Source organism: Gambusia affinis, linkage group LG06, assembly GCF_019740435.1.
Source record: "Gambusia affinis linkage group LG06, SWU_Gaff_1.0, whole genome shotgun sequence".
Classification (NCBI taxonomy): Eukaryota; Metazoa; Chordata; class Actinopteri; order Cyprinodontiformes; family Poeciliidae; genus Gambusia; species Gambusia affinis.
In genome coordinates, this window is record NC_057873.1 from 14670106 (window position 1) to 14695100 (window position 24995).

Sequence of the window (24995 nt, forward strand, 5' to 3'; positions counted from 1 at the left end):
TTTTACAGCAAGTTATGCAAAAATTTCATTTGTATAACTGGCAAAGAACTACTAAAACTACACCACCCAATAATTAATAGGTCTAACTGAACATCATCTAGAACCAGTTTTAAAGTATAGAAAAAAAAATGGAGCAGATAATAGGGATCAGAAGACAGAGAAAGGAGGAAATATCATGTCTTTAAATAGCAAATATTCAACAATTTTCTACAAGTTACAAGATCCTTTCCATGATCCAGCCATAGAATGATTATTCAAATTGTTAATGGATCATTGAGACACCATGTCTTGTCTAGTAGAGAATAATTTTTAAAAAAATTATTAGAATGTAAATTTAAGTCAGCCAATACTGGTTACTCATACCTCATAGAAATATTGAACCAATGTCTACAAGGGAAAAATGTATTAAATAAGTCTGGCTGCCCTGTATTTCAGAAGGAGAAATTGAGTCAGACATAGAATACACCTTGATCTGATGTCTTTATTCATGGGAGGAATAATTATTTCATTGCACTCCACAACCACATTTCATGAACAGTTTCACTGTGAAATCTATTAAAGGTGTAGTACGAAAAATGTTGAGCAAAAGGTCACCAAGCGACTGTATTTAGAAACGTCCTCAAACAAAAAGAAAACATGGCCGGGAAAATATTTAAGTCGACTTTGCAAAAAGAATTTAATACTGAAAGGAGGTAACACAAGACAATGATAAAAGATCTTCCCAATATGAGAAATTGCAGTATCTTGCTTTAAGTACTGTTGGTTCTTCGTACTTGGCAAAAAAAAAAAAAAGTACCAGCTTGTGACACATGGCAAGAAAATGCCGTTAAAACATAAAGAAAAGAAAAATATGACAACCCCAGTCAGATTTAAATAAGCGCTTTGCTAGCAACTAATTGTTAAATCTCAATGACGTATTTACATCTATTCACTAGAATACAAAGCAAAACAAAATAAGAACCGTGTGGAGAAGAGTTCGTTTGGCTCACCTCACCATACAGTCAACCTTTAGGTGTGTGGATTTACAAAGGAGTGCTGAAGTCATAAATGCAGGCGTGGATTTTTTGGATCCAGTTGATGTGCTCAGACATCTGCCAATCTGGAATCATTTATCGTCCTTACCTTATCCAAAAGAAAACAAAACAAAAAAAAAAAAAAAACTGCATCTCTCCAGACTACAGTAAACTTAGTTGACCCCTGAGTTTCTAATGCAAAACTAGTGTATGAAATACCTCATTACAGTGTTTCTTAGTGCAAGCCAGCAATATGCTCGATTAAACAGAGGTATATTAGAATAGCACCCAAGCTGACAAGATTCCCCAGAAACTGTTATTCTGCCAAATCACAACCACCACCACACCAGGTGATGTTTGTCCTGTGTCCTTGTGAAAACTAGCAGTTCAAATGCTTGAATTTGTATTACATCTATAAACACGTTTTTCATAGAAAATATAAATAATATCCCTGAATGAAACAGATTCACAGCATTTTATTGTTGAGGACTCCAGTGCTACTACCATAACTTGGCCATCAAGTGTCCCCAACCTGTCCAGTAAATGTCCGTCTTCCCGGTGAAGCCTCCAGCCGCGCTTTCACTCACTGTCGCGGTAACTAACAGTCCGCTTGCCTCGGTTCCGAGTGTTGACGCGTCTCATTCTCTGTGGTTCGCTGTCCTCCTCTGAGACGCGTTGATGGCGGCGCAGTCTGAGCTTGCAGCTCGTGGGCCGTTCCGTTCGCGTGCGACTTCTCCTCTTTGGACTGCTGTGGGACCCTGAGCTGGAAAAGGAGTTTTCAGAGGCTGAAAACATCTGCTTGCTTTCTGAGTCTGAACTGTGTTTGCTGCTGCTGTAGCTTTCCTTCCGTTTAGGCTTTGGCTGCCTAAGGCTTTTCCTCCTCCTGTTTGACTGAATGGCCTCCTCTTCTTCCTCCTCTCTGGAATCAGAGTGGGATGAAGTGTCACTCTCTTTGTCATCTTGCTTGGATTCCCTTTTAAAGCTCTTGGAGGAGCCCGACCTGCTGTTACTATTGCTGATGTTTAGAGGCTCCTTCTGCGTGTCTTCCTCCTCGTCCTCGGAGTCGGAGGTGTAAATCCGTTTCCTCTTGGAAGTGACCTGATTCCTTCCTTCACTGGGAGACGTTCTCCTGGACACTCTTGTGTTGTACCCCTCTTCCCTCGATTCCAACTCTCTCTTGTTGCTGGTTTTTTGCCTTCGCTGGTTTTCTCGCGTCACATCTTCCTCAGAATGAGAGTTATCAACTATGTATTTCTTTTTGGGTAGAGCGCGAAGGTTCAGCCGTCTTTTTGACGCGTCATCTGAATGATCCGACTCTTGGTCTGACGATCCAGTGGAGTGTTTCCTCCACGACTTCCTCTGGGGTTTGTACTCCTCAGAACTTTCCGAAGCCGACGTGGAGTGAGGCCTTTTGGTTTTGCTTCTGGTTAGTTTCCTTATTTCACGGTCAGACCCATCGCTGGAGGGACTTCTTTCCAACTCCAACTTCTTCGTCCCTTTCTTCTGTGGGCTGGATCGTTTTGGAGGAGGATCACTGAGTTCATCGGATTCCCCACCATCCAGTATTTTTGTTGAGGCAGATTTTTGTTTGTCTTGGCTTTTTGATGCTGACACTTTACTTTTTTTCTTATGGAATGATTCTTTATCAGTCCTTCCATTTTGTTGAGGCCGTTTTTTGGCACAATACTCTTCATCTGAACTTACAGGAGCTTTATTCCGTGTGGCTTGGCGCTCATCGCTCTCCTCCGCCTCTTCATCACTTGCAATCCTACTTCTTCCAGCAGTGCTTCTAGACGGTTTGAGAGACTGAGGTATCTGGTCTTCCTCCTCCTTTGCAGTCTCTTCTTGCTCAGAGTTGCTTTCAAATTTATTTTTTCCACTGTGTCCGTTCACCTGGGACAACGTATCTGTAGGGGGGGGAAAAAAAGAAGTCATAAAACTGATTATAAAAACATGAAGTAACGTAAAAATGAAAAAATAGTCACCATTTCTCCTTGTTTTGGCAGTGTGTTTGGTTTTCTTGTTAACTCCATTCTGTTTAATCTGGGAAGAGGATGAAACCTCGCTCCCAGTGCCATCTTCCTCACCCATGGATTCGCTGTCAGAATCATTAGTATTCTGGGAACCTAGAAATGTTTAAAGAAGACAAAACAGTAAAGCTCCACCCTTAATTGACACAAAAAACAATAAAAGTCTATATTTATGTATATTTTCCGGCGATGTCCTAGAATTTAAAATCTTTGCTTACCTTCAGTTGACAACTCTCCGTCCGACTCAGAGCTGCTCTGGATCACCGCAGTGCGTTTGCCAATACGGGATGTGTGGCGGAGCCAGCTGCTGCTTCTTCTTCTTGGCTTCCTCTCTTCCTCTTCGTAGTCTTCATCGGATGCCTCCAGTTGTTTCATCTTACTGACAGCAGCCCTCGCTGTTTTTCTCTTGAGGAACCTGGGAACGGTCACCTCTTCTTCTCGGTCCGAGTCGTGGGAGGAGGCTCGTTCAGAGTTGCGGTGAGGGTGCCTTTCTCGACGTGACGCCCTGGTGCTGTGGCCGTTCATTTCTGACCTGCCTTCTGCAAAAAAAGAGTCATTCAGAACATCAAAGGAACATTAACACCTGCCTTTCCATGTTTTCTTAGAGCAGAGAAGCAACATTAAATTACATTTTTCTGGCAATGAGAGCCTTTTGGTCTTTTGTTATGCGTCTCACCTGCTCTTGTTCTGTCTCTGGCGGTTCTGTTTCTGGTCTGTCGTGTGCTTCTGCTTGTATACTGATGGTCTGAAGATTTGGAGGAAACATCTCCGTCTTCTTCATCCTCTCCTTCACTCTCACATTCCTCCTCCTCCTCGTCTTCACTGTCACTCTTAGCAGCTAGCCACAAAACAAATTTTCAAAGTTAATTTGTTTAATTGTTGACTTAAAGACATTCCTTCTTGTTTATTTTATTTCATCTGGCGAAGTTTATTCCTGACCTTTTTTCTTCTTCTTGGAAGTTTTGCTTCTTGTAACTCTGGCTTTGTGTCTGATTTGATGACGCTTTGAAGACGCTGGACGTGTCTCCTCATCTTCTGAATCACTCTGTTCATTCTCGCTTTCAGACTCTGCAAAACAAAACAAAAAACCTTAAGTTATGAGAATCAATCAGCATAACCAAGATAATAACATTTTCCTAAATGTGAAAAATGCAGGTCTTGTATCTGTAGCTGCAAATCTGCCTTTTCCGCTTTTCAAAGTTAGACTCTTGCTCTTTGCATCAATAATTGCACAGGCGTCTGCAGTCACATCCCCATCAAAGTAAAGAAAATAAGAACTTGTGGTCAAAATATTTAAGTTATATTTCCATTTTGTAGTCTAGAAGCATCAAGAGCAGAATATAATACTAATCTGCATATACAGTTTATATTTCAGCTGCTGTTATAAAACCAATGACAAAGCAAAGTTTGCTTGTACCTGCCGTGGATGAGGCAGCTTTGGAGCCAGAGTCGTCCTCTGAGGAGCTTAGACCTGAGCTTCTGCCTCGACTCCGTCTCGCTCTCTCAGGAACAGACACTTTGGCTGAGGTAGATTTTGTTATGGATATTGACTCCGATTTTTCCTGAGTTTTAACAGCTGACTTTTTTTGACTGGTGGGGCAAAAGGGAAGAGAAACATTTAGTAGCTTGACATCCAACTGTTACAGTAACTACAATACGACAAAGACACTTGCACGGCATGGGAAACCAATGACAAATCATGTTCTCAGTCGGATTCTTTGCATACTTTGATTCTGGTTTTTATCATACTTTAGACTATACATTTTAAAAGTCTACTTTTTATGAAATTATCTATTTTTAACTTATTTTTCAAACGTTCAAAGGACTATCATGGGTGCGACTGATGGTACACATATTTGTTCCGAGAGTCAGCTCTTTTGGTTGTGCACACACACACACATGCCAAATAAATACAATGTTGTTTGTAACACTTTCATCCAGGATGTGCAGTAAGTAATGAAAACAGACCGGACAACACAACCGTCTAATGTTTGCCTATTCAATAATTTAGCAGCAGAAAAGGTTTATGTACTGAAAATGCTTATTTTGTTCAACATATGGTTTGTGATCAAAGCGTGATTAATTACAGATCTTGAAATTATTATTATTGTTTTATTTATTTTAAAATCGAGTGACACTGCTGGAGTTGAGACAACACAGTGGTACTGCTAAGGCAAATAGAAGAATTTACCAAACCGTGCCTTAAAAATGGATGTGATATTTATACATAAAGCAATGTTTTTATTTTTGTTACTGAATCATGATCTACATGCCTGTTTAAAATGGGCTCTACAAACAGAAAATGACTGATTGAGGTAGGACTTTAAAAAGAAAACCAGTTGTAACAAGACAGAAGTAGAGCACAGCATTCAGAATCCGTAGCATGACGAAATTATTAGCTAACCAAAGATGAGGCAAGACAAACCTTGTTGTGGCTGAGGACTGATCCTGCTGCTGCATTTTCTTGCGAAACCTCTGACTACGGCGCAGCCGGTCATTGCTTTTGACGGCCGTTTTGTACTCTGATATGATTGTTCTGATCTGCTCCTCGAAGAAGGCAGAGAGTCGCAAGGTCATGCTGTAAATCTAAAAGGAAGTAGAGAGTTAAAGAAAATCACTGACGACTCAGTAAATTTATCTCAAATGTGATGCCAGAAGAGATAAACACTCCCTCCCCAAGCAGCAATTATCGCCTACCTTGGAGCGTTTGTTGGGCGTGTAAGCCTTAGCATTGGCGAATATTAAGCGCGTGTCTTTGCACAGCTCTATAGGGTTTTCATAGCGATCTTCCTCCAGAGTCCTTTTCACTGTGCTGAAGTCCATTGGAGTATCAATAATGTCAAGATAATCCTAAAAACATAAGCAAGACATGATTTAGAAGGCCTCCAAAGCTTAAATTAAAACCTGGAGTTTGGATTTGCTGTCTCGGCTGATGTTCACTTACAGGATAGTTCTCAGGATCCACAGGTTGTCTGAACGGTTCTGAGTCTTCACATTCAAATATATAGTTGACCAGATGCCTACAATGTTCCTTCCAAGAATCACGATCTGGCAAGACCTCCACTGAGTGCTGCAGAGATGAACAAAACAAAAATTGAGCATTGTTAAAGACTTCATGATATCTCTTATTTTCTAGCGAAATTCACTCAGTTCCCACCCTTTACTCAGAAAATGCAAATTTTATAATTATGTCCATTTTAAAATCTGTGAAAAGATAACTGTTTTCTCTCTTTCGTTTTTCTGTTAAGGCAGTTAAAATTTCAATTTATCCAAAAGGTTTTAGAAAAGTGTCTTCTTGAAGGTTATACAGAAATAGTTGGAATTAACTGAAGTCTGTAATTCAGGATCAGAGTTTTAGAAAAGAAAATGATCAGAAACTCGGAGCAGTGCATTAATGTAAGGGTGTGCTGTGTCCTGTATGAAGTCACTGTTAGTGTTTGTTTTTCTTGTTTACCTGACGTAGTCTATGTCCTGAGGATGTGCCTGGTGCTTCCATTTCTTCTTCCTGAAGAGAGCCAGAGTTCCAAAAAAATATATTATAGAAATTAAGTCAACAATAAATAAAAGTGATTCAATTTCAATTCAATGGCTTGCATTCACCAGGGAATCATCATTCAAAGCCTCTGCACCTCAAAGTGAAGCTGGCTGTTTTACCCTGAGCGTGCCGCAACATTAATACAAACAGTCGTTAAAGGTTACAACTTCTCTACTATTTCTGCTTGCAGGGAAGCTAAGGTAATTTTACAAAGTGCTTTTATGAGAAAAACCGTTTCTGAAAACACATAAAATATTAAAAAAAAACTGCTCAGGCAGCCACATTGTGCCAAAGCTGCAGCCAACATAAACACTTTCGAATGAGACCTGATCAAACCTGCAGCATTTCAACATCTGTGTAAAACAAAAGACTTCTTGTTTATTATTCTTTGAAGACTTGCCTCATCATCATCGTCCATCTCCTCCACAGCACTGTAGATCTCCAAAATATCCGTGCAGCTTGGGTTACTGGAAAAACAAAACAAGAAAATATGCAAAATATATTGAGCCTCTAATGTGTCACTAGTTACCATTCAAAAAAACAAAACAAAAAAACAAACTGAAAAACATGCAACAAATCTTACTTGACAAATTTCTGGAGAACGCTTGAGATGATTTTTGCAGAGTGGGCAATCTTGCTTCTTGGCTCATTGAAAGTGCGGGCATTATGTGCAATATATCTGGCCTCCCAAACTAATGCAGAGAGGCGCCTGTCAGGAATAGAGGGGGACTGGCTTAAACCTAATTTATTCAGATTTCAATAGACTGGAACAGAATAACCGTTGCTGATTATGAGGTGGATGGAGTGAAACATGACTGGAGGAGCACACCTGTAAAATCTGTTGAAGAGCCGCAGTCTGATTGTGCCCAGATCGGTGGGATAGGCAATCACGGTGCAGTAGGTAGGATACTGGATTAAGTCTACCGGACCAGAAAACGGAGCTGCAATCTCTGCATTAAAAGAACAAAGAAAGGCAGATTAGTGCAACTACTAAGAAGGCAGCTTAATAAGCCAACAAAGAACAAACATTTCATCTTGTTTGGCACACGCACCGAGAGTAATGAGCTGCTCGATGCCGGCGATGATGCGTTCACACTCCTCGTCCCTACTCCTCTCGCCCCACTCCCCTGGTACAGGTTTGTACATCAGCTCTTTCATCTCCTCAGCTGTCGCAGGGATACCTCCTCCGTCTGTGTCAGGGGGCTGGGCTGCAAAGACGAGATTAGAAATTTGTCATCAGGGGCCACGAGCAAAACAGTGTGAACAGACGACTTTCTGAAAATGCTGAGGCTGGGACTACCATCATCCTGTATAGGTTCCACGTCCCAGGGACTGAGCTTTTCGGTTTCTCCATTGTCCCATCTATTAAAATCAAAAACATTCATGCAGAAATCAACACCATTTAGCAGCATTTAAAAAGCTACAAATGACACTTCTAAACCTTCTGCTATAAGACCACAGAGTTCTGGACAAATAACGATGTTTTCCTGGTTTTTATAATGACATACAATAGTATAATAGAGTCATAAAAGCGACATCATAATAAGCAAAGTTCAAAAATGTAACATCATATCTATTTTCTTACTTCCAAAAATGAACTATTATTACTTTCCCTACCACTGATTACCCATTAAAAATGTCAAAGTAATTTATTATTATGCTTTGATTGGACATGACGGCAGTTATTTTTCCCACCTGACTTTGAAGCACTGAAAGAGGCTATCTGGGTATTCTGGCTGGTAGGGCTCCTGACAGACGATGGTCCCAAACCACCAGGCATCGTCGATCACTGAGCGAAACCTGTCATCTACCACAGAAGAAGAAAAAAAAAAATAAATGAAAATTCTGACTATTTTCTACACTTAACAATTCAACAGTTAATCACATGCATAAATAACCCCACAGTAACTGGTAACACTGACTTCTTGATATGTGTTAAAGTCTGACTTCATTACTGAAATAAGATTAAACAAAATTCAATCGATTTAGAAAAAAATTCAACTAAAAGAAGAACTTACTTGGCTGCCAGTTTCGACGGAGCGCCTCGTCGTAACTCTGCCTCAACACCAGAAAATCGATCACATCTGGCATGTCGTGGTACCTAGAGAGTAAAAAAAATACAAAAATTGGTCAAATAAAAAAAGACAGAATTTTTAAACGGACTAGGATATTTTGTCATTACTATTAATCTTTACAATCATGCAACTAATATGCATTTATGAAAATCAACATGAGCTGCCTACTTGATAGAAAATGACTTGTCTGTGATTTTCTTGGTGCCGTGGTCGATAAGAGTCAGCTTCAGACAGCAGAGCGTTGGAGGGCAAACTTCATATTTAATACCAGTGATTTTCACAAACTCTTGGTCCTGGAAAACATGAAGGTTTTTATTTCATCTGCAGTTAATCGGTTCTGTTTAATGAGAAGTTCAGCAACATCAGCAAGACATGGACACAATTAGTAGCCTTTTTTATGCTGCTCAGAACACAATTTATGGGTTTTACCCGCAGCTCCATTTTTTTCCACGGTTGTTTTTCCAGATTGATGGGATAGAGCTCACTGCGACTCACAGCGTCTACATAGGCCTCATGGCCCTGGCGGAAGTAGATCACCTGGGAGAAACACAAGATTTAATGCCTATGAATACCAACACCATATCATATATATTTTGTTATAACTTGTGGTGAAAATGGTAGTGAAAAGCATTTTAAAGGCCTGATACCTCATCGCCCATCTGTGGAACAAAAGGAGACTTCCTGGGAATGACATCGGTGATCCACGCTGATGGCCTGAACTCGTTTGACACTTCTCTGTTAATCGATGGTCGGGGCTTTGGACGCTGATTGGAGCACAACAGGGTAAACCATTTAGAAATGTCAAGATCTTGTTTTATCCCAATTGAAACAGCGTTGAACCAAATTAACCTATTTAGATCCAGACAGCAGCGGCAGTAAACTCACCCGGGGTGACTTGGCTTTGGCTTTCTTAGCTTTCTCTTTGCTTTTCTTCACAGGTTTTTCATCCTCTTCACTTTGCTGCTTCTCCTCCTCTTCCTCATTGTCTTCCTCCTCCTCTTCCTCAGAGCTGCTGAGTTTGCGCCTCACTCGCTTACGTGAGGACAGCGGAGTGGAGGGCTGCAGGTTTATGCCAGCATCTGCTGTCCAGTCAGAATACTCGCTGGATGTATGGCTGCCCAATCAGAACATTAAACGGTTTCAATTAGCAACAGCGACCAGAGGGCCTCAGAGTCATCCGAGAGGCCAACGGTCTAAAACTAAAGGAGTTCAAGAAAAGTATCCTTCTTCAGTTGGTAGAAATGAGCACAAAGAATCGTACTTAGAGCTGTCACTGTTCCATTCTTCCTCATCATTGGAGGTATCCAGTTCACTGCCGTCAAGGTCATTGTCCTAGGAAAAAAAAAAGAAAAAAGGTTCAAAATAAACTGGAACTACAGAGATATGTGTCATATTTACACAAACTGACAAAAAGAGCGACAGTGAATTACCTCAGAGTGAATATCTGAACTAGCCGTCTCCTCGCCTTCTTCACATGAGAACTCAATAAGATCTGAGGAACCTCTGCGGCTGTGAACTCGCTTTACAGCCGAAGGTTCCTCGTCTGAATCATCCTGAGGACGGATGGGACCGAGTCAGCACCAAGAAACACTAACAGATCAACCGCTGCACAGGATAAACCAACTACAACACAATTTCATTTCAACAAAATGTTTTTGGCGCATCAGATAAAAGTCTTAGACAACGGAGGGGTGGATAAAAAAGCATTACAGTCTATATGTAATAAATCTTAATCTACAAGGTGTATTTTTTTAAAACCAATAATAAAATTGCTGAGAAGCTCTTCTTTTTCTTCTTCTTCTTCTTCTTCAAAAAAAAAAATTGAGACCAAAGTAGCAAAGCAACAGCAGACCTACCCGACAGCTGCTATAGATAACCCATCTTTTCTTTGTGTTGTACAGGAAAACCTCTTCATCTCCTCTGGCTGTGCGAACATCCTCCTGATTCCTGAAACATTTTATACATTGGTTATTTTTCTGAGAAGATTTTTGATAAAGGTAACAAAAATAGGTACCAACTACCACATAGAAACCAACTTCAACTTATGGATTTCTTTCGTACTAATAAAAATTGAAAACTACAGAAATTTGAATTTAGACCAAAATATCTTTTATGCCACAGAAAATTATAAAATCTGTACCCTTAACTAAAGTGGGACTATGAAGTCCTTTACATTTCAAGCTGTACCAACCCCGAGTCACCAAGAAGACCTATCAGGAAGTAGCATTTAAATCACGGCCCCATAAAGTCAAAGTCTGGAAATATTTTAAGTTGAATTGTTTCACCTGTAGTTGCTAGCTGCCAGTTCAGGAACCACCACCCTGCGCCTCCACGCCTGCAGGTCTCTTTCTGTGGCCATCTGACTGCGGGGAGCATTTTGGTGCATCTGCCTCACACCCTCCACCTGGCCACTTCGTCTCAGACCCACATTAGGAGGTGACTGCACATCTGCTCGCTCATTCACAGACACTGCATGGAGGGGAAGTAGAAAACAAAGGAAAATCCATGAACAAAATTCAAAGACACAGATATAAAACAATGCAGAGGAATATGGCTGCTACCTCTGCGTGGAGTACTTGGTGCTGGTGCCAACACCGGGCCTTCTGGTCTGGCATCAGGACCTGGTGCTGCTTCTGTCCCGAGCTGGTTCTGCCGGTCCTGTTGTTGCTGCAGCTGTCGGATCGCCTCGTCCAGAAGGCTGCTGCGTCTCACTGAAACCTCCTCAGGTTCTGCCGTCTGCTGGCTGATCACCTGCTCCACCACCTCGCCATCACCTGAAGAGAAGACACAGGACGGTCAAGAACCAAGATGAAGCTTACTTGCATTATTAGCAGTTGATTTCTCAGTGTAAATAAAAATAAACTATATGGTTCGGTAAAATGTTTTCTGTAAAGAAGAGTAAAGCTCCAGCCTTACTAGTAGCTACATATCCCAGCTGAGGAACCAGATGCTCGGCAGCGATGTTCTCCCTGCCCGGGACGAGACGCTGGTATCTGGAAATACGCCGAATGTTTTGTGGGAAAAGGGCAAAAAAGGAAAACAAATAAGTAGTATCAGTAAACATGCTCAAAACACAGTAGGGAAGCAAAAGCTAAAAGTGTTTTTTTTCTCGATCTGGAACAAGAGGCATAAAATGTGAGAATGTAGCAACAGAGGAGCTTAGTGTGTCCATTTGCAACTTTGTGACAACGAAAGACTTGATGCTAAATTTAAATTATTGCCAACTTATAAAGGGATCAACTCTGTAATTGTCCAAAGACAGGTGCTGGACATTTTCCTGTTTGGCAAACGACCAGAATGGTTGGAACAAAGTCAGTAAACTTAAAAAGGCCTAGATCAATCGATCATCAATTTATTGAAAAGCTCATGTTTGACAATTTCTAAATAAATGTCACTTATTTAAGTCTTACCGGAGTATAAGTTCATTCCTCCTTGACTGATGCAACTTATACTGTTTAGCAACTTATAGTCCAGAAAATAAGGTAACAATTTTTGAGTAATATCTTAATACAAGAAATTTGACGTTTTTAAAGAATAAAAAAAAAAAAACATACTAAAATTTGTATTTGGCATTGTATTTAAAAAAACATTAGTTTGTTCTTAATCGTTTAAATCAATATTAATAAGAGTCATTGTGGACGATCCGGAGAGTTGTGTGGCAGTCCTTTACAGATTGATACCTGGGTGGATGGGGGTTACCATCTACATCGACCAAGAACGGAGGGGGCATCAGATGGGGAGCTTGCTGTGTTTGCTCATCCAGCACAAAGCCATTGGCATCACGAATCAGCGGCCTGTAATCTGTGTGAAAGAACACCTGGTCTGGCAGCTGTGGAAACCAAGAAAAGGATTATTTAAAAAGAAAAAAACTCTTTGGTTCTTCTCTTTTCACTTAAATGTTTTGTAGGCATGTTTTTACCCCAATTACTACTTTGCAATATCAAACATGTATGAAAGATTAGTCTTCTGTGTCAAAAAGATTTATAAATCAGTCATCATCTCAATCTATTTTTCTTGCCTTTTCGTACGGTTTGGAACTGCCAAAGCCAAAGATGAGCAGATGGCCGTGAGAGTCTGTGCAGGCAAACCGCTGACCATCAGGAGTGAATTTGCAGTCAAAAACGGCTCCATGACCCTGACCCTCAATCTGGAATAAGAAAAACAAAGTACTTGAAAAGAGATCACTACAAGTGTATTTTACCCCCTCTGAGTAAAAAATAAAAGATGTGTGAATAAACTTGATTAAGAAACAACATTCACATTGATGTAAATGGTTGAAAGCTCCAACAAATTATCTACTAAATCAAGAACTCGGCCCTCAGCCTGCCATCATTTGTCACGATTAGTTTCATGGTAAATTCTAAATAATTGAATTGCACTGTGTTACTGTTGTCGTTCTCATTCTGTAAGTATGCTATCCTGCTTGTGCAGAATCTGTGTGTGTACCATGTTGAAGTAATGCCGGGTGTTTTTTCCTCGTTGCAGATCCCAGATGAAGACGTTCCCGTCGTGGCCAGCAGACAGGATGATCCTGGCATCAAAGGGGTGAGGTTCGAGGACAAACACCTCAGCTTCATGGCCCTGAAAACAACATCAGTAGGATTTATTAACTTCATTTGAGAATAATAATAGGGAATAAGTAGTGTTGCATTTCTTCACTGAGCATGGAGAAATCTTGTGCTCATGTACTTTTAGGATATGTAGCAGCTGTCCTGTGTAGGAGTTCCACACTTTGAGGAGATGGTTGTTAACAGCCGTGACGACTGTATTGTCATGGCGATCCCACGCAACCATGGTAACTTTGGGCTTAAAGTAGTTTTCCTCTTCGCTTGTTGATTCAGCACTAATAAGAGAAAGAAACAATGATAAATTGGCGCCAAAAACAGTCCAACTCATTAACTCAACAAACACTTTCACTCTGTATCTAATGGTAATTTAAGCAGAGTTTCCCCATTAACATTGCTGCAATACGTATACTGGGACCTGTTCTTGTTCAGCTGAAGTATTTCTCTTTCATCTCGATCAAAATCAATATTTAGTTGCTCGGCTCTCTTTAGTGATAAAAGAGACACCTTCTTCCTTGTGGCAGAAAACAATCAGGCAGATTGGTCATGTAGTTAGACTGTGTAACTTATTAGAGCTACTTCAGCTCTATACATATTGGAATGAACTAATCAATCAGCCAGTAATCCCAGTTAGGTTTTCCAAGATTAGCTCTGATCACTGGGTCAAATGCAACATTAAATTTGTCTCTACTCACAGCCAATAAAAGCTTAGATGAAGACCATAAAGCTTCAGGAATATTTTTGTAAAAATTTATTAAAGTTTGGAAACGTGTTTGGGTATATTCTTGTAATTCCTTTTGGGGGTGCATCAATTAGTTTTCTGGCTGATCAAAAGCTTAACCTGCTGATTCCGACATTTGCTGATACCAGTTTCTTTTTTTGTCTGAAATGTTGCTAAATAATAGCAAGAAAGTTGCTGAGTGAGAGCAAAAGAGGACAGTGGTTGATTTTTAGATCTTTGCTAAAGTAGATAGGTCGGGAATAAGATCAGTTTCACATGTATGTATCAGCCAATCAGTTATCTCCCAGAATTAAGGAAATGGGTGCTGAGACATTGGGTGGCCGATTTCAGCTGGTGGATAAATTGGTGCAACCTTAATTCTTCCATTTTCTTTTGGATTTAAAACCTCTTCTTCCAACTACTGACGTGAAGGATATTTTCCATCTTATGTATTACAGTTGTCCAACAGAAGACAAAACCCTCAGACCAAAATACATTTGGACAAAGGAATTTTTAGTGTACACCACAGTTTTATATTAAACAATCAGTAAGCAATAATCAATATACCACAAAGAGAAATCCATGTTTGAAGCATTATGTTAAGAAATTAATGTTTCGAGCCCTTACCCAGGAAGAGTTGCGGACATGTTGAGTAGGATGCATCTCCAGCGCTGCCGCTGATGCAGCTTCCAGATTCGAGCCGTTCCATCTCGACTTCCGCTTACAAACCTGAGACAGAACACAGCTCCCATTGTACAAACATTATCTCTTATGTGACTTAATACACATAAACAGTGTAATAGTAAATACACATACCTTTCACCTGAGTGGGAGAACTGGATGCTGTCCACTTTATCCTAAAAAAGAAACAAAAAAAATGATATTGTCAGCGGTTATAAATTGAAATGTTACATGTAAATGCCAGGTTTACATTACAAGATATTGATATATGATAGAAAAGTGAAGCCTGCTAACCGTGTGCTCATGGAGCTCTGATATCTTCTCTGGACTCCCGCTTCCCAGGTAGTATATTCTAATGACATCGTCTGTGCTTCCTGTTGCCAAGAACATCCCACCTGAAAATAAGATCATTTTGTGATGAGTTTCAAGTTTTCCCAAAGCTAATGAGTTCCCGCCTAGGTAACTGTTGGAGAGGAAAGCATAGTAGTAGGATCCATAAAACTCAGCATTAAACATTTTAAGCGTCTGTCCATGCTTGAAGTGCCAACAAAAAGAAATGTTCACCTGGACTGAACGAGGAGCACACAGTCTGGACCCCTGGCCGAGGCCGCTCTGTAAACTTGTGTGGCCGATCGCTTTAAGGAGAACAGAGAAAATGTTGGTAAGTTTACACAGTGATGGCTAATCTTCACTGAAAAGGATGGACAAGTGTGAGAAAGGGCCAGAATCATCCTCATCTTGTAGGAGTCAAGGAATATGTGGCACATGCCGTCTCATCAGCATCCACCCACATGTCTGCAATTCACATGTATCACTTGGCATTTGTTTAGGTTTATCTTCACATCTCATTGATTCAACTAATTTATAAATTCCCTAATATCTACAATACATCCTACACTTTATTTTAAAATACAAAATATAAGTGGAAAAAGCTGAAATTTTCCATTCTTTTTTATTTATTTACCAGAGTTAAAACAGTGCCCAAAAACAAAGATCTTTAAATACTAAAAGGCAAGATTCTTGAGATTTAGGAAAGTTATTTTTATTTTTCTCTTTAAATCGCCATTTTAAAAAAAGGCAAATGACATACCATTTCTCTTGTTAAAATATTCTGGTGTGGATGTGTGTCAGTAAGTGAGTTACCGGTACTTTAAAATAAACATAATTAAAAACAAAATGAAATATAAAATTCATTAACTCTCGCACAACCATCTACATTATGTGGTTTTCAGTGTAAAAAAATAATTTTCTTCTTCTTCCTTCATTAAAAAAAAAAAAAAAAGATTGTATTAATACTAATCATTTCAAAACCCATTTTCACCTATATCCTGCTAAAAGAAGCCATGCTGACCTGAAGTTGATGTTGTTGACGTCCCACTGCCAGAAGCAGACAGTAGCATCCGTTCCAGTGGACAGCATGTAACGTTTGGAGCCCTTGGCAAAAGGTGAAAACTAAAAATAAAAGAAATACGGATGAGTGCAGTGAATACTCAAGTTATTTTATGCAGAGAAATGTCCTAAACAAAGAGGGTTGAAGATTAATATCCCACAAAGCTCGGAGGAGGAAAAAAAACCTGAAAAATTTAGTCGCAGGTCATCAGAGATGAGCAAAGTTCATTTCGCTTTCTGCAGTGCCTAAAAAGTGGCGAGTATCTCATTTCATAAAACTAATAGACCTGACAATAATCACAGCACCTAACTCCCTACAACGCTTACCTTCAAAATTTGGCTCATAAACACAAACAAAAACAAAAACGCTTTTGGTTTACTCGTTAAATGAGGATCAGGGCTTCTGCATTTGGTTAGGTTTTTACGCCAGTAACTCCAGAGGAAGTGAAAGCTGAAGGGAGCTGTTTTTCAAATAAAACAAGACCTCAACTGACCTGCTGATTCAAGAAACACATGTTTACATAGTGAATAGACTTTACTCTGATTAACAGGGTATATTGGTATATTATGAAGTCCGTCAACCTAGTTAGGATATGTGGGTGACATTTCATTACTGCATAATATAATTAAATAAAAAGACATTTCACAAGTTATAGAAAAAACCCCAAATACTAGAAATGTTGTATTCTTATGAAGTCAAACAATACCTGAATATCTTCAAATAACTTTTACATATGCTACAACTGAACTGAGTGGTGGGGCTTTACTAAACAAAACATGGTTTGTAATGCTCTATAAAGTAGTGTGGTGTTTGTTTTGTTTGTGCAAGATCTTTTTATTTTGTAAAGTGTGTTAGCACATTGATTGCTAACACAATCAATACGCATAAAGCCGTAACTGATTTATCTGGTTGTTGTTTCCAAAAAAATATATACATCTAAAATATTTGGTTAATATCTGATTCATGTCACAAAAGTTTGCTCTCAGACTATGGCAAAAAAAAATTACAGTGAGAAGCATGTGTCAAAATTTATTTTCCTTTAACAGATGAAGAGCAACAGTAAGGTAAGTTGCACTATTGCTACATAAGTTTATGAATAAAACTGCTGATTCTGTAAAAAATAAATAAAAGTCTTGAAATAAAAAGAATGGACAGAAAATGTATTGACTAAACTCCAATTTCTCTGCGTTGGCAGGATGACAGCAAGTTCTAATCTTTAACAATCTAATATAGCTATATCACCCACCCTGACCCTTGTGGGGGAAAAAAAAAACACTGCGTAGGCAGGTTAGCTACAGCAGTGAAGCAAGAGAACAGACAAGAGTTGCAAATAAATACACCCGACTAATAAAAAGCAGTTTAGAATAAAATGAATATAACCTTGTTGAAAATGCAATTCTTTAATCTGTCTGATTGAAGCATATGAAATGCCAACATAAGTGTTGGTGAAATGTGTGAACATTTTCCAACTTTTGTTCATTTGAGAGCCTGATCAAAAGAAACTTAACATTCACCAGAATAATCAGCCACCATGAAGTAACCAGGCTCCTTCTGATAAGAGAGAAAACAAGCAGCAACACAACAGCTGACAGAGATCAGACTCAGTGCAACAATGAAGGCATTCTGCCACGTCTTATGTAACCAGAAATATTCTAAACAAATATACGCCTTCAAATAGTATGAAATTATAAGAAATTTGTCAGATGTTTTTATTTATATGTCAATATAATCAGTAGTTATGCTCTTTAAGTCTAAATCACACTGGTATCCGACACCACAAACATTAAATCCTAAAAACATTTTTCTTTTTAAAAATCACGTTTTAAGATGCCTGAGCTTTATTTGCTTAGATTAGAACAACATGTGAAGCAAGCGATTCATTTAGGACTCAGTTTTAGGACTCCACTTTAGCCTGAACAACCATTTCAACAGAAGTACCTTCCCCTGAATCATCGTAGTGAGCTTTTTACTTAAAAAAAAAAATAATAATGTTCTGACCCATTTTGCCTTTCTCTTCTTCAGCTTTCAAGTCTAACCTCGTTCTCTGATGGAACACAACTAAAGTGCAATGTTTCAGGTGAGCCATCTCAACAGACCTAACAGGAATAGTTCTAATACAGTCTCAAAAGCACTACAAAACATCAAAAAAGATATGAAAAAGGCTTCGTAGTATCTAACCTGCCCTCCTGTTATCTTTACAACAGGAGAAAGTCCCACATTGATAAATGCAGGATGTTTTTATTGCTACCCGTTTCTTTACCTGAAGGGAGGTAATGGATCCACTGTGTCCCTGCAGCACAGCCACAGGAGCACAGGTACGAAGGCACCACACACGGATGGTCTTGTCACAGCTTCCTGCAGCAATTAGTGTGTTTTCATAGTTGACAGCCAAGTCTGTGATTTCTGCAGAGTGTCCTCTCAATGTTGAGTGAAGCCTTCCATCGAGCGAAGACCAAATCTTCACCAAACAATCATCTGAGCCCTTAAAGACACAAGTTATTTTTGCTTTAGGACACATGGTAAAGGAGAGATCAGGTAGAAAAGATTTTCTCAGCTCACCACAACATGCATTAGGGATGTCCTGAGAAAAAAAAATATTTAAATGCTTGATATCGGAGTCCCAGATTAAACATGACTTCCAATACATGTACTGCAGGGCAAAATCCAGACATGTACTTCACAAAGAAATTGTTTTTCCTTCACAATTTTCATCTTTTTCTTTGCAACCTTTACAGTCACCTTCACAGTAAAAGAGGGATTGTATTGGATGTTTCAGCTCTCTGTCATGTGAGTGTCTATTTTCAAATATCACTCGACAGGGAAGACGAATCCTGTAGATGTAGAGAGGACACCCCATAAACAGAAGCCATGCCTGTTCTGCTGTTATTACCCGTCACTTCGCTGCACTTGCGGAGAAATTTCCCCATTGTGGGACTAAGAAGGAGATTTCTAGTTCTATTAGTGCTCGACTCAGCTGTCTGAAGGTTGATTTCCAACATTGGCGCCTTTGCTGCAGTTCCATCTGCAAACCCTCGTCTCTCTCTCTCTCTTTGTTCAATCCTCTCCACATAAATATCACTGGTCTCAAAAAAAAATTTATTGAAAAATTAATCCCTCAATAATTTTCTGTTTGTGACAGAGCTGTACTGAGAGCAGCCAAAACAAAGTAAATTACATTTTACAAGCATTTAAAGCAAAACCTTAACTTTTTAAAGTAGGAGAATTGCTTTTGCTGTACGTTTGTTCACACATGTTCAACTGGAACCAGATTAAAATGTTAAATTGGTCATATCAAAACATGCTTGCAAATAACCAGGCACTTCAAATTGATATACATAAAAATGTTGCCTCAAGAGAGAGAAGAGTTCATTGAAAGCTGCAGCTGTACATGTCGAGCCAGATACAATTAAAAACTCCAACTCCAGTTGGAGTTTTCTTGAACAACTGGTAGACATAAAGAGGCAGCAGTGTGCGGTATGTAGTTTTCAATTACATACCATTGGTATTTACTACAGTACAAGATGGGGACTTATATCTGCCACCAACCTTACTCCTGATTGGACATCCCTAATGTAGAAAACAGTCAGGCTGCCAATATTTTATCAGTTAGGATGAGTGCTGAGTGGTCCCATCTTACTGTGAAGATCCTGAGACCAGTTCGATCAAATGCGATACAATACACTGCAGACAGATGTCCCAGGATCCGCCTGTGCAGACGCATGTGCTCATATGTGCTGACAGGATTGATGGAGCTAAAACGTTGTACTCCAGTCAGCTCCCTCCCTCGATGTACCTTCACTGTTAATAAAACACACCAGAGCACAGAGATAGAAATTGTAAGATTTGAGAAAGTGCTGACATTATAAGCCTCGTTCAACATGTGTTGGTATGTTGAGCTATTAGATGAGTGAGAACCTCCACACAACTGATGACCCACCACCTTAAGATGTGCACTGATTACAGAGACTGAAGATGTTCCTAATGCAAGACTACTTCATAGAGTAACAAAAATCAGTGGCAGTAATTTCCAGTTTTACAACAGATTCTGAAAATAGCGCATTGTGCCCCCAAACCAAACAGCTCGTCACAATCCAACCAAGTGAACAAAATTCTGTTTCACATACAAACTAAGATAGCATTGTTGTCAAGCTCAAAGGTTTTTATTAAAGGTTTTTATTGGTGTTTGCGCTCAGTAAGGTGAGCGCAAACACCAAACAAACTGTTTTAGTTTATATTTATTCATATTTGCCTGAGAAAGAAAATTAAAAAATATCTGCATTAAAAGGTGTGGAGGGAAACCAAACATAGGTTGGATGATTTGATCCAGCAGAGGACACATTCTCAGAACCAGTAAATAGTAAGAAATTGTTTTTCCTTCACAATTTTCATCTTTTTGAAAATTGTGTATATTTATCCTAGAGCCAAATACATGCATTATATTTCTCATAGCAGGATAGATTTCAGATCTGAAGCACTGCTACAAACAGGTTTGACAAGAATCAATGTGGCGCTGCACAGAAAATAAGTCCCTCGATGCACAAAAGATTAGAAACTCTGTAACATCAGGGCATCTCGCCACTAAATTAAATAGAACAGATTTTATGGCAAAATTATGGCTCATCACTTCAGCATGTAATAAAGTTGGCTTTATTATGGCAGAAAAACAACAGTGAGCTTAAAATAAAACAGCACTACAATAAAATCATCGAAATGTTAAGCTTCAAAGTACCATAAAATTAATTAATCACAAAATCACAGCAGATGAACAGAACACCTCTAAGCAAATAGTCATTTCCAACACCACTGGGACCTACCCTGATGTGGAGGTTGCTTCTGGTTCAAAGGCCTCTCTGGTGGTCTGCCCCGATGAAGGGCTGCATATGATGAAGCTTTGAGCTGCACACTGTCACAGTCTGAAAATCAGAAACAAACCATCCATGATGTGCTTCTGCCGACTGACAGATGAATGAGTGGAACAGATGTCTCGGCACCACTCCTCACAAATGAAAAAGAACTGCTGACCAATCTCTGCTTATATATTTGTTTTATGGAAACAAATTGAATTCCTCATCCGGTCTAAAGTAACAGAAACTCCATCTCATATTCTTGAGCATTAAAATACACAAAGCCTGTACCTTTGGCAGTCCGAAGCATGGACTGCTTTCCAGACCCCAGGAGAGAGTGCACACCTGGGACACACGATGGGACCTCTTTATCGAGGACTGGTCCAATTTGCTTACATATCTGTAGCAAATGATCAGGTGCAACATGTCTGTTGGCAGCAACCTGTCAGGACAAACACAACAAGAGCAGTGACTTTTCACTATCCAACTAGGAGCATATTTCCATAATTCTGTTGAATTTTAGTGTAAACTCTATAAGCAAGTCCCAAATTATATCACTACCACCACTGTGTTATAATTGCCTATACATGGCGTACAGCTGCAAACTTGACTGATATAGAACTGGTCCTTTTACCAGACATCGTTGAGTTAGTTGGGCACTACCTGTATAAGATGTGCGTAGTTTTTGTTTATATAAAATTAAAAAAAAAAATTTGTTCAGCTCCTCTTTAGATCAACCTTTATTCACTGTTGTCTGATATTACCAGGAGTAAATATGACCAGTGGGAACAGCTTACATAACTTTATCTGTCCAAAGCTATGGCTACACGTCTTTGTGAGTTGCAACAATAGTTTAAGCTTTGTTTTTCATAAATTTAACTCTTACATAGTATCATATTAAATGTTATCCCAAGCTTCTTTACACAGGGTATCTTCAAACATCCTGAACTTACGGACGCCCTGTTTCAATTTTTTTTTTTAAATCAATGCAATTTCGATGGAAATATTACATTTATACAGTACAAGTGCAATCAAACAGACATTACAAATGATTTATGTGTTTCAGGTCACTCTTAATTGTAATATAATGGACTAAAACGCAGTCTGTAATGCCAAGCGATAAAAAGAAAAGTTATCTTATAGAACCTAGTCAATTGCGTCATTGATAAAACACCTTCAAACCAACTCTGCTTTCAAAGAATCCCTCAGGCACTTACTCGGTTTGGAGTTTGAACCTGAATTTATTAATCCCAAAGGGAAATTAAATAAATTCCTGATGAAATAGCCAATTTATTGTTAAATTATTGAAAAGCAGAGCAGTCTACATGCATTATTTATTTCAAGCTCCTTGTTAGCATTGCTTCCAAAGCCATTTCCTGCCAACATGTGCAGCACAGATGAATGGATTTTTGGAAGATAAACATAAGTGTGCCATGGATCTATACAAATGTTTAACATTTTTTAACTACATTGTTTACCAATACTTTCAGCAAATCTATAAGATTTGTTTATATCAAATATCTCAACATTGGAAGCAAATAAAGCTTAGTATTTTAAAATAAGACTATTTCCTGTAGTTAGATAATCAAAAATCATACCAAAAGCTTTATCCAGTATTGTAAACGTTTAATTTGTGCCTGGAGTCTGCATTATAACAAGTTAGGTGTCAGACAAAGTATTTTTTTATGCACTTCTCACCCCTTGTTCCTCAAGGCGTGGTTTGTATGCAAATATTCTCTTTATTTAAAGAACCAATCACAACGCGGGTCACATGCGAAATAACGCAGAGACAAAGAAACTCGGCTTGTGATTGGCTGAGAAAGCAGTCTAACCAAAGCGACAAGCCGAACAACCCACCCTAGCTGCAATACGACAGCTGGTACAAAAAACATTAAACTCCAATCCTAATGCGGGTTTTTGGTAGACCATTCAAAAGTTAACTATAAACAGTTAAGGTTTTCCGAACAAGTTACGCTTTACAGTTCATTAAAAGTTAAAGATCTACATCAGCGGTTCAGATGAACACCGAACAAAGACCGTAAACAAGCACAGAGCGTGCAGCCCCCCTTGTCACAAGACAATAACAAGCATCGGCACTGAACTTGAAATCACAAAGTTAAATCTTACCACATCTTCGTATGTTCTAGGGTGTTCATTTCCCAGCCAGTCCAATCTTCCCGGTAAGAGCTGTCGAAAACAGTTTATCAAAGATGAGTTACTTTAAAAATTGAAGCAGGTATACGCGTCTTAAAACCGGATGATGTCAAATGAGTGGGACGTAACGGGATATTAAAAAGTCCAAAGAGTTCACCAAGTTTATAAGCACAGAGTCAACCTATAGCGAAGCAGCTAGTTAGCAGTTACCTAGCAAGCAAAGACAACCAAAATACAGACCTGATATTCTTCGAGTTCACTTGCTAGGACCTGGGGAGGAATTGAAATGCAATCCAGGTTAAGGTGCTTGTATATTAACTATTATCAAGTGCTCGTCAACTATGTCGAAATACAACAAAGTGTGCCAGTGAAAGCACGCCAGCTCACCTCAGCCGCTCTCCGACACGGACCCGTTGTTAGGAAACGAGAAATCAAGTAATAGAGCTCTGAAACGGAACAGTGAGTACATTAATAACCAGGAAATCAGTCCAAGAATCAATCAGCACGAGCGATATTGGTGTAAATCAATCCATCAATTGGGGTTTACTTCTGCGGCTTACCCGACTCAAGGAGCGAAATGTTCCGACTTTTGGCCATGGAAACGGTCGTGATTTGGAGAGGTGGAGTGATCTTCAGACTAACTTTATGGCTAAAGAAAAATCAGATATATTTATTTAATTTCGGTTACACGTCGCTGACCCCCCTCCACGGTTGCTCCCGCTTTCTATTCAGCCTGTTTGCAGTCGCCATTGGAAGGATGAGGCCTCGGCGATACAACTTACTTCCGCCACGGCGGAGTAACACAGGAAAAAGGGGGTAGGGAGGGAGGAGCACTCCGGCAACAAAAGACACCACCGCGCGTTAGCTTAGTGGCTAGCCACAGTTATATTACATCATTGTAAAAATACTTAACTATATTCGACTAATTATTTTTATATTTTCAAATAACAAAACATATTTTAAAATTGATAAACACAGCGCTATTAATGTTACGCCCTCCCCCTTTTCTGGTAGCAAGGTCGTGAGTTGTGCATGTGACGTCACCGATAACGGTTGTCAGCTCACTTAATCAAAATATACATTTTTTTTATGTCAAACCAGCGAACATGAGACTTAATATCAACAACTAAAGTGTCAATACGACGTGTTCTAAAAATAAATTAATAAATGCTTCAAGCTTGTCATTTTTAGCTTTGTGTGCAAAAAATGTTCTTTTAATTTATTTTGTTAATTTTGATTACTTTGGCTTGCAGCTAAAAATAACCTCCCCCTAACATTAAAGTACAACAAAACCAAAAAAAAAAAAACGTTCAAATAAAATATGAAATTACTCATACATGCATAAGAGTAATGTTTTCCTTTTAAAAGTAATCTTAATACTTAAAGTAAAAGTAGGTGCACAAATGTTATTTTGTGGATTTTCTGGAACCTACAGAAGTCCAAAGAGTTCTGTAGGTTCTCTTTGGAACCTACAGAACTCCAACTAGTAAATGTGCTTTACATTTATTAGGGAAAAAAACAAACTTTCTTCAGTCATCAAGAGGTACTGACTTCATTCTGTCTGGATATCTGAGAACTTTTCTAAGCCTAAATGATTAGAATTTTTGAGTAATGATCATTTCTTTCTTGGTTGGTACTTCAGTCCATGTTAACAAAAAGCTAACTTCACTGTTGATGGTGACAATGGCTTTTGTGGCATCTTTCAGTTTTTGACCAGTTCAACCAATATTAATTAAGGTTTCTGAGTAACCTAATCAATTCCTTTTTGCTATAGAGTAAGAATTTGGATCAAATGGCTGAAAATTAGGCCCAGTTGGGAAAATTCTCCGATATACATATAAAAATAGATTTTGAAGGCTGGGAGGTCTCCGAGATATTTAAAATGGTATTATGTGGACTATGTGCTAGTGAAGCAACCAAGAAACTCATCATTTATGTTAAGAGAGATTTATCAATTCAAAATTATGGCAGGACATTGCCATAATTG

General features: G+C 39.1%; 1 protein-coding gene across 1 annotated transcript; it reads right to left on the bottom strand.

Annotated features, from left to right (window-relative positions):
• Positions 1-461: 461 nt before the first annotated feature.
• On the bottom strand, positions 462-23921 carry brwd1 (bromodomain and WD repeat domain containing 1). The gene is made up of 44 exons (XM_044119542.1): positions 23569-23921; positions 23396-23454; positions 23249-23278; positions 22982-23041; positions 21146-21296; positions 20825-20923; positions 19648-19808; positions 18271-18492; positions 15972-16072; positions 15185-15255; positions 14915-15015; positions 14756-14796; positions 14567-14668; positions 13343-13496; positions 13100-13234; positions 12672-12800; positions 12334-12482; positions 11570-11646; positions 11215-11427; positions 10939-11122; positions 10510-10600; positions 10084-10206; positions 9915-9985; positions 9539-9767; positions 9301-9417; positions 9083-9190; positions 8822-8946; positions 8597-8679; positions 8274-8385; positions 7879-7940; positions 7631-7786; positions 7408-7528; positions 7162-7287; positions 6979-7045; positions 6498-6548; positions 5988-6113; positions 5741-5893; positions 5469-5629; positions 4461-4633; positions 3983-4111; positions 3720-3881; positions 3262-3582; positions 2999-3139; positions 462-2920 (listed from the first exon to the last, which is right to left on the bottom strand). The coding sequence occupies exons 1-44, from the start codon at positions 23603-23605 to the stop codon at positions 1593-1595; spliced, it is 6612 nt and encodes a 2203-aa protein (XP_043975477.1). The 5' UTR covers positions 23606-23921; the 3' UTR covers positions 462-1592.
• Positions 23922-24995: the final 1074 nt, after the last annotated feature.

Bases quoted from the DNA above. Each gene is read 5' to 3' on its own strand.
- brwd1 (XM_044119542.1), bottom strand. From the start codon at position 23,605: ATGGCCAAAAGTCGGAACATTTCGCTCCTTGAGTCGG. The intron at 16,073-18,270 runs GTAAAGAAACGG...TTTTATTTTTAG, and splicing joins GATCCATTACCTCCCTTCAG to TTTTCACCTTTTGCCAAGGG. The intron at 7,046-7,161 runs GTAAGATTTGTT...TTGTTTTTCCAG, and splicing joins GTTCTCCAGAAATTTGTCAA to TAACCCAAGCTGCACGGATA.